The 10,207-nt window shown below is 51.1% G+C and overlaps 1 protein-coding gene across 1 annotated transcript; it reads right to left on the bottom strand.

The window, feature by feature from the left end:
- Positions 1-5,643: 5,643 nt before the first annotated feature.
- LOC119111742 (uncharacterized) lies at positions 5,644-9,975 on the bottom strand (the record flags this gene model as incomplete). Its single annotated transcript, XM_037235542.1, is given in 2 exon segments — positions 5,644-5,843; positions 9,764-9,975. Coding segments are annotated over 2 exon segments (264 nt in total), but the record flags the coding sequence as incomplete, so codon positions are not given.
- Between the last annotated feature and the right edge of the window lie 232 nt (positions 9,976-10,207).

Raw genomic sequence — 10,207 nt, 5'->3', positions numbered from 1 at the left:
AGCCTTTGACCGGAGTCGGGTGTTCACACGCACACCACACACACACACACACACACACACACACACACACACCACACACACACACACCACACACACACACACACACACACACACACACACACAACACACACACACCACACACACACACACACACACACACACACACCACACACACACACACACACACACCACACACACACACACACACACACACACACACACACACCACACACACCACACACACAGCACACCACACCACACACACACACCACACACACACACACACACACACACACACACACACACACACACACACACACACACACACACACACACACACACACACACACACACACACACACACACATATATATATATATATATATATATATATATATATATATATATATATACATCGAAGGTAGTTATCCAGGCTCTATTCTGCAGCATGTCGTGAAAAGTGTTACATCATGTGTCGAAAACAGGCGATTGCGCGATATACACACTTGTAAAAGATTGACGCCCGGAAAATGCCTTGCCTTTTTTGGTACCCGGGAAGCGTCACTCCCTGGTCCCCCCCCCCCAAAAAAAAACAAGAAACCGAGCCATGCCTGAAACGGAACCACGCACGCCGCGTTTTTAGAAAGATCGCTGTTTGGAGCACACCCATGCGCTTCCTATTCAGCAGCTGCCCGCCGTGACTGATCGGCTCGGCCAGCACATTTCATTTGGAAACTAGAGGGTTTTCGTCGCTGGTGGAAACATCCCGGTCCAAAGTCCCATAACCCCATGGCCCCAAAGCTCTCAGATGGACCCACGAGGCTAGGCGAGCTCTGTGCAGTAAGGTCCGGTTTTTCTGCAGATGAGCCAGCAGTGAGTGGGCACCGCTAGTAACGACCGTGATAAGCCAGGACGGTGACCCGACCGGACGTTCGTGATAGAATGATTGACTGAACGCTTTGCCAACGGAGCCGGCACTTGGCGTCAGACTGCGCAGTTGCCAGTCGCGTGGAAAACGGCGTCGAACAAAACGGACACGTTTGTAAGCAGTGATGTAACACTGCGCGATCTTTGTTGCAATCATGACCAACTGCCAATGGCTCCCAAATGCATGGCATTTACCGTGCATATTCTGCCCTGCACACGTTGCCCTGTGATGCAGACACCCCTCCGGGTTGTCCAAGATGTCCGGGGGGCCTTAGACGACGTTGCTGCGTTTAGCAGGCGCTGGGACCTTCCCGTCCCCGCCAAAAATCGTCATCCATTGTATTCCTACAAAGGAATTGCTCCATGACTCGGTTTCACAGATCCTTCAGAATCAACGACGACTAAAGCATTAACAGTAATAGCTAAAAATATCAAGTGTTTCTTGAAGCAATGTTTTGGCTATTATCTGCTGTTTTTAGTATTTTTTGCTTTGGTTTGGTTTAGTTTGGAAATGGGTCCCTTTAGTAAGTAATGATCATGTCAGGGCTATGTGATGAAGGAGAGTTCATAGCTGTGGGGCAAAATTACGTGCACCTGGGATTGGAAGTCCTTCGTCGATGCTTTGTTCGCACAGAGACCCCATCTGGAGCACGTGCTCGGCGCTCCAACGGGACCTCCGCCCGCCCTCGGGGCACCTAGTGACTCGATGCTTCTACGCCGTGATCTCCATGCACCTTGGGTCACAGAGTCGGGAGATACCAAGCGCTGATGAGCAACATCGTCCATATTTATCCAAGAGCTGCTGATTTCGACACCGGGAATCGGTGTGTGGATAATTTGAATGCTGCATTTACTGGTCGCGCACGGTTCGTTCCAAGGGCTCTGTTTTGCTATCATATCACTGTAACTCTAAATGTCTTAGCATTCATGAGCAGCTTGAAATTAGCTGAAATCGGTTGCCAGGCCTCAAAGTCCTACCCCCAGAGTTTTTGGGTTTTGTTCCTTCTGGACGTGCAACAAACTCTTGATAGAAAGTAGCGTTTGGACGCCAATATTTTCGGAACAGATAAAACATTGCTGGCTTTGCGCTTTGTCTTCCGTTCAACACGGCATCACACACGGCACACAACACGGCTTATAACGCGGGTTCACTGCAAGCACCATTATTGCGTAAGTCACTCCCTCAGCTCCCACGTGCAGGTCAAATTTTTAAAATAATCATGACGGCCGGTGATTGTGGACCTTTTTAGAGGGGGTAGGCAACATAAGCAGGATTATTCGGATGAAGCCAACCGTTTTGGAGCTATTCTTAAGAATCTGTCTCGGGGTCAGAGGCTTGCCCCCCCCCCCCCGTCAGTGCGTGGACAAAAAACACAAAGAACGGGCTGATCCGGGGTTTGAACATGATATCACGTGCCGGTGTGCACACATGTAGTCCATATCCCTGCCATGCGTTTTCTTCTCCATTAGTATGAGCTAACCTCGGGCCGTTGCAGCGCGGAACGCCGAGATTGTGACCCGGCTTCGACCGGTGTTCTCGAACTTTTTCGTGACTCAAAAATTAAACCTCTCCTTTTTAGTTTACTGGGATAGGGGAAATCATGGTGATATTGTCATGCTGCAGACAGCACATGTCTGGAAGTGCAAATATGTATGTTTCTAGCAACCATGACCAAGCCGTGATTGAGCCAAGCCAGGCCACTCAGCCAACAGCTTGAATGTGAAGTGAAAATGTTATTCGAGGATACATCTGCCCAAGTTGCAAATTGTAGCCTAGTTCGACTAAGACTCACTTGGCCTGGGCCCTCGCTCATAACCGTAATCACATTACTGGCAATGGTTGCCCAGTATCTGCCGAACACGCCAGGTTTGGTCAGATGTTCGATGTTCCACCAAATGAGTTACGACACCGACTATCGAACACACGGCGGTTGTTTAGCACAGGCGTTAGTGATGCTTGATATGACTTCGGTTAGCATTTTGTATACATTCGTCATGTTTAACTTGTGTCCTGTTATACACGACTCATCTGCCGGTATTGCGCGGTGTGACCATAAACAATGGTCGCTGCAAATACACTGTATGGCACCACTGGCAATATAGCCAGTGGCCGGGAAGCAGTTGGTAACGTGGAGGTTAGATAGGCGCTTAGGCATGGTGGTCGGGACACCCAAACAGCTTGAACGAGAGAGCTCATAACACATTTCATTCCTTGACCTTTGCGTTCTTGACCACAGGAAGTGCGTACACATATGAATAACTTGATGGCCAGAATAGCAGACGCTATCACTTACGTAATTCGTCAACGTTCCGATACCGTTGGGTATCATCTTGAGAACGCAACGGTACAAAGCTACAATGAAATAAAGGTGACGGACATCGCTGGACATCCCAATGGTTATATGTAACACACTTGAACACACATCTTGTTTGCGTGCCAAGAGGAAAGCTTGAAACATGCAGTATAACAAGACGAAAGATCTGTTAGACTCTATATGAAAAGGCAACTCTGTATTTTGCAGAGGATATACATACCCCATTAAGTTGAATGGTGGTCTTTTTTGTGAATACGCAGTGAGTCTGAAATCCTAGGATCGAGAGAATTGCTGCAACGCCCTAACACCGAAAAAAATGTTAGATGTCGAAGCGAGTATCACACATAACTGAATGATCTCGGATGGGCGAAGGCTCTGGCTTAGAAAGTTATCTGTACGGTCAGACCTTCCCAGATGACAGTTTAACCATAAATTTTAGTCCTCTAAAAAATCCTCATCAAGAAATGTTGTGCTTGGTGTGGAACATCAAAAGTGAGTTAAGCCCTTGCGTGGGTTGCATTATGGAGCCAGATTCTTCGCCCATGCGAGACCATGCATTTACGCGTGATACCACCTATGATATCGCCTTCACCTTCACCGTGATATCGCCTTCACCTTAAGAAATTTTCCGTATTAAGGCGTTGCAGCAATTTTCTCGATCTATCTTAGGATTCAAGAATCACTGCATGCTCACCAAAAAGCCGCTATTGAATATCACGGATACTGCGTACTCTGCAAAATATACCGCAGCCTCTTTCATATGGAGTCTTAATGATCTTTCGTCGCGTGATATTTTATGTTTCAATTGCCCTGTTTGCGCGCAGAGAAACTGCGTTGATTTGCGTTACATATGGTCATTGTCATGCCTAGCGATGTATGTTATTACTTCTTCGTGCCTGTAACTCTCGTGTTCTGATGATGATGCACGATTGTATCAATACGTTGTCGAATTACATAGATGAAAGCGACTGCTGTCCCGGCCATCAAATTTTTACTGCTTTTAACTATCCGATGATATATATACATATGTGTGTGTGTGTGTGTGTGTGTGTGTGTGTGTGTGTGTGTGTGTGTGTGTGTGTGTGTGTGTGTGTGTGTGTGTGTGTGTGTGTGTGTGTGTGTGTGTGTGTGTGTGTGTGTGTGTGTGTGTGTGTGTGTGTGTGTGTGTGTGTGTGTGTGTGTGTGTGTGTGTGTGTGTGTGTGTGTGTGTGTGTGTGTGCGCGCGCGTGCGCGTGTGCGTGTGCGTGCTAAATTAGTTCATCTCGTCTAACAACACAACAAATAGGGTGGCCGCAATTCGCCGAAAAAAGCGAGAAATGGAAAGCTGGGTATAGGTAATGTCTCACAGAAATGGAGCCTTTCCATCCCGCACATAATTTCCGCGCCTATGAGGGTCTTGGGGGCTTTACGATGCGCTCAGCTGCTAAAGCTTTTTGGCGTCGCCAGTCTCTCACTGTGGCAGGAAGGGCAGGCATCACGCCTAAAAGCATAGCATTAGGGCCTCTAAGCGATTGGGTCCCCAACCTTGGGCCTGTTCGGTTTTCACACGGCAAACGCACGGAACTCTCCCGCAACAACTGTCTACCCGCCTGAGTCTAGCCGTCCGTCAGATTTTACCCCGGATTTCAAGCGTGCCTGCATTGGTCTGGCCGACCGCTGATAGTGATGCTCGATGAGCAAGCCTGTCGTTGGTCAGGACGTGAGCCGGCCGTCACCAGATCTGCGTCAGGCGAGCGGCCGACAGCTCCCACTAGCGCCATGCGCCGCCGGCCAGCCGCTGGGTCTTGAACGTCTAGAGCGGGCGCGAGCAGGGGAGGCACCGCTTCGCGTCCCGTGCCCTCTCTCCCAAAAATGTAATTTTAAAATTGTGTGTCATTGACAACGCTGCTCGGTGTCGTACACAGGCATACCACATCTGTAACATTTCGCGGAAATAGTGACCCAAAATATTCTCTAACCCTGAATGCCATCCGGTGGCGCCGTCAGTCCTCCTGACGACAGCATATTGCTTTGCCAGCTTTCTTTAACGTCGCACGTGCATTTTCATATGCTTTTGTGTGAAATGCATTACAATGCCCGGACCATTTAAGTATCCCGTGAGTATTTCTTACATAACTTACAGAGAATGCGCAATACGACAAAATGCTGAGCTATAACGAAAACAACAGCTGTTACGGCTACAATGGCCACCACACCGCGCACTCGCCCGGATTTCCACGATCAAGAGCCTAGTCCCACACAGGTACACACAGGTCCCACACAGGTACGACTTCGCAAACCATGACCTTTCCCTGGCCTAGAGTTCAACAGCCCACACCACTGCTGACCCATCAGCCGGGAAGGACGTCCCGCCAGCGGCCTTCGATCCGGCCCGCGCGGCGGCGCGGGCGCCGTTCGTTACCTCGCACCAGACGCTGGAGATGCCTTCCAGCACGCTCCGCATGTCGGTGGCCGTGAGTGTGAAGAGCCGCGGCGCCAGCGTGACGCGCCGCTGGTACAGCGGAACGGCGATCAGCGCGGCCGGCACCAGGAAGGCGAACACGAACAGCCGCAGGCAGCGCACTGGCGTCCGCAGGCCGGCGCCGCTGGAGCCGCCGCGGCCTGCCGGGCACACGGCCCGCATCAGGGCACTACGTCACAGGTGGGTCAGGGGCTGGCGTCAGAGGACGGCGCCAGGGGTGCCAGGGGACGGCGTCAGGGGTGGGTCAGGGGCTGGTGTCAAGAGACGGGGTCAGGAGACGACGTAAGAAGACGGGGCCAGGAGACCAATGACAGATTCAACCGATCAACTTTTGCGGGGTTAAGAGGTGCATAGCATGCTGATGGCTTCCAAAAACTTACCTAAAAAAGAATGTCGATTTGTTTATTGCCGCTTCGCAATCTCTCTCTCTCTCTCTCTCTCTCTCTCTCTCTCTCTCTCTCTCTCTCTCTCTCTCTCTCTCTCTCTCTCTCTCTCCTCTCTCTCTCTCTCTCTCTACTCCTCTCTCTCTCTCTCTCTCTCTCTTCTCTCTCTTCTCTCTCTCTATCCTCTCGGGTATACTCTCTCTTCTCTTCTCTCTCTCTCATTTGCCTCTCTCTTCTCTCTCATCTCTCTCTCCTCTCTCTATCCTCTCTCTCTCTCTCTCTCTTCTATCTCTCTCTCTCTCTCTCTCTCCCTCTCTACTCTCTTCTCCTCTCTCTTCTCTGCTCTCTCTCCTTCCTCTCTCTCTCTCTCTCTCTCACTCCTCTCGTCCTCCTCTCTCTCCTCGCCTCTCTCGTCTCTCTCTCTCCTCTATCTCTCTCTCCTCTCTCTTCATCTCTCTCTCTCTCTCCTCTCTCTCTCTCTCTCTCTCTCTCTCTCTCTCTCTCTCTCCTCTTCTCTCTTCTCTCTCTCTCTCTATCTCTCTCTCTCTCTCTCTCTCTCTCTCTCTCTCTCTCTCTCTCTCTCTCTCTCCTCTCTCTCTCTTCTCTCTCTCTCTCTCTCTCTCTCTCTCTCTCATCTTCCTCTCTCTCCTCTCTCCTCTCCTCGCTCTCTCTCTCTTCTCTCTCTCATCCTCTCTCTCTCTCTCCTCTCTCTCTTCTCTCTCTATCTCTCTCTCTCTCTCTCTCTCTCTCTCTCTCTCTCTCTCTCCTCTCTCTCTCTCCTCTCTCTCTCTCCTCTCTCTCTCTCTCTTCTTTCTCTCTCTCCTCCTTTTTTTTAATGTGTGTGCATGACATGATTCAGGCAGGTGTCATTGGTGCATGAGAATGGTGTCAATGAGAAACTTTTGTAAGACGGCATCTGGAGAGCGTCGGGCGATGGCCCCAGCGGACGGTGGCGGAAGTCATCATCAACCGGTACCTAATGGCTGTCGTAACAGAGTGCAACGGGACCGGGAGGCTGATCTGCTGATCCGGAGGGGGTGTTTCACGGCCGCTGCCGCATAACTAAGCCAGCTTACAGAGTGGGGCGCAAATATCGAGGACGGGAAAGAGCGCCGGTCAGGGCGCCAGCTCTGTCAGGGGTCCTGGGGACACCCCGTGCGTGCTTTGACGTGCTCGAGAGACCGACACCGGAGGCGTCCCTCGGTGCTGACGCCCCCCCCCCCCTCACTCCCAGGGCCGTTACGAAAGCTGGAATCGCGGACGGCCGAACGCACAGGAAACATCTCGTCACGCAGCCGACCGGCCAGACACCGCTGTCTGTCGTCTGTTTATGCCCACCAGCGCAGGCGAAGGCTCGTTGTCTCCACGCACAGCGGGCGTGGTGGTGGTATACGGCATGTGTGGGCCTAGCTTCCAGACAGCGTGGCTACTAACCATGACTGAGCGGGTGATACGGCAAATGGCCTGAAGGCGCTCGGCAAAGCATGACTTCCAAACACTGGCAGTTATAGACACACACAGTCTTAGTTATAGAGCCGATCCAAGCGGGATGCGGAAGATGTCACGAATGGTGCGCGTGATCCAGATGATGGAATGAAATTCTCTTTGCTCTCAGGAAATTTAAAGCTCCCTTATGTCGGCTGTTTTGAAAGTAAAATAATCATCTAGTAAAATCAAAAATGATGTTCAAGTTTTAAATCTAGCCATTATGACACAACCGTCTATTTAATGAAACAGTGGTTGTGACCTAAGCTTGGTTTTGTGATGAGATACCAAACCTGTATACTCGCCTCTATTTACAGAGCACTTCGTGCAAAATTTGCCAACGTTGGGAGCGTTAACTTAGCAGATAGATACGAGCCTGCATTGACTGCGTAATCACGATGCGTGACATCCTGAATAAAAGTTGCGTCGTATCTAGAACCACCCAACGAGTAAAAGGTCACCCCTTCGACCCGTTCCAGTCCCAGGGTCCACAACAAGCCAGCAGTCATTGCTGCACCCGATGACACCTGGGAGACCATCATTTGTTTATGTATCCCATGCTGCTACGTTTCCGATACGCCTGGCTTTGCAACCAATGTGTGATATGTGTGCAGCCTGCAGATGCCTTCCGGATCCGTCGCACCCTTACACTGGTTAGCTATTGTCCACACACGCCAAATCGTAAAAGTTAAAAAAGTAAATGACGTAACGTCGTGGAACGCTTAGACAAAGACGAGTATTGCTGCGTTACTTTGAGCGCACCTAATTTCTATCGTGTGGAAAATACGGCTGCGTATGCATAATGGTGACCGATCAAGACGTCTCGATGTCCAGAACGTGAACCACCCTCGGGCCGCTGCGGGCGGTCACCGGCGGCTGTGGCAGGTCACCGGGGGCTGTGGCAGGTCACCGGCGGCTGTGGCAGGTCACCGGCGGCTATGGCAGGTCACCGGGGGCTGTAGCAGGTCACCGGCAATTGCGGAAGGGGGTCGCCGCCGTGACAGGTTATGTCTAGCGCTGAAGCATCGCCTCGGCGCTAATGCATCAGATAGGGTGAAGCGCGCTGTGAAGATATTCCGCTTAATGGACACGATAAGCAACGCACACACACATACACACGATTCTCAGATCAAGCGAAGAAAATGTCCTGCCCACGATACTAAAATTGAAAGCCAAAACCCCAGTTTCACATATAAATAAATGTTCTCGCGTGGTGCAGGGATCGGATTTTGCGAGAAAAGTTCTCGTCAGGATAGATGATCGAAATGCTGCTGAATGCGATTGCGCAATTTCCGAACGGTGGAACCTATGTGGGGTGACTCGCGCGAGGAACAACAGAACTTGCTTACAACAGCCGATGGTATCTAGATGATCTATAGGTAAATGTATACGTCTCTAAGCTCAGAAAATATAAAAGTCCGTGACCAGCCAAGCAAAAGTGGGCCGCTGTACACCAGAGTGCGTTAACGACCACCTTCCTTGTGAGTGAGGACGTCAAGAAAGGCAATTTTGTCATTTGACCCCTCTTCCAACGAAAATGTAATGTTTGGATGTTGACTGTTTAGGAAATTAAGGCATAAACAGCGTGAGACCTATCCTTAAAAAGAAGAAAGTAATATACATATATACATATGCATTATTATTATATATATAATATATATATATATATATAATATATATATATATGCACGTTGTTAGAAACCACTTCATCCAACACAGTTGCTGTTGTGTGATAAAAACGTATTCAATATATAATTTGCAGAATGTTCGCCTAGAATGAATGCGCGTCCTGTGTGGACTATAGAGTGGCTAAAGTACGATGTCCCCGCCCCTGCTATAGCAATGGCGACAGCGACACCTGCACAGTACTGCCAGAGTGGGCAGAATGTGTTACAAAGAACTCTGGCCTGGCCCACGTTATCACCTCCCGCCTCATTTTGATAAGAGCACAAACCAACGGCCCAACGCAAGCTCACTCCAGTAATCTGTAAACACGGGTACAGATTTAGATAAAGTGTCCTCATCCCCATTCCCGTTCCGCTTTGAGGTGCTAAGCTCTGCGATGCTTTTCCTGACAAGGAGGATTTTGTTGGTTAGAAAAATCCCACTGAAGTCGTCACTAAGCCAGCCACCTCTCGGCATTACCTTCGGACGGCGCCTCCGTGCGCGTGTCTGCCCTGCTCTCGACTCACCGAGCGGTGGCAGAGTCATCGACTGGAACGTCACCGACTTCACGCTTCCCTCCTGGTCGTCCATCGTTCCCTCGGTCGTGGTCACCGCGCACGTCCAACCTCACGGCATCCGCCGGTGCGCTGCCCAACAGCGCAGCCCCTGAACTCCCGCGCTCGAGCCGCTTCGGAGCACGGCGGGAGCACAGCGCGGAGCACGGCGGCCGGGGCGGCGCGCGCGGAGCCGGCGCTGCGTCTGGCGGGTGCTCGCTCGGTCCGCCGGCAGCCTATCTCACCACTTCGGCGGTATCACGCGGCCGGCGGCAGCGGCGGGCAGGGGGCGCCCTCTACGACACACCTCCGCCGCGGAGAACACCCCAGCTGGCCGAGCGAGGCAAACCACGGCGGGTCGGTGTCCCTGGGGGTGATGGGGTAGGCGGGGTTTGACTTGGGGAGGGGTGGGACGCG

Source organism: Pollicipes pollicipes, unplaced genomic scaffold (genome assembly GCF_011947565.3).
Source record: "Pollicipes pollicipes isolate AB1234 unplaced genomic scaffold, Ppol_2.1 Scaffold_7261;HRSCAF=8764_pilon_pilon_pilon, whole genome shotgun sequence".
In the NCBI taxonomy this organism is placed as follows: Eukaryota; Metazoa; Arthropoda; class Thecostraca; order Pollicipedomorpha; family Pollicipedidae; genus Pollicipes; species Pollicipes pollicipes.
The sequence above is the reverse complement of the archived record's forward strand: the minus strand, read 5'-3'. Positions and strand labels throughout refer to the sequence as shown.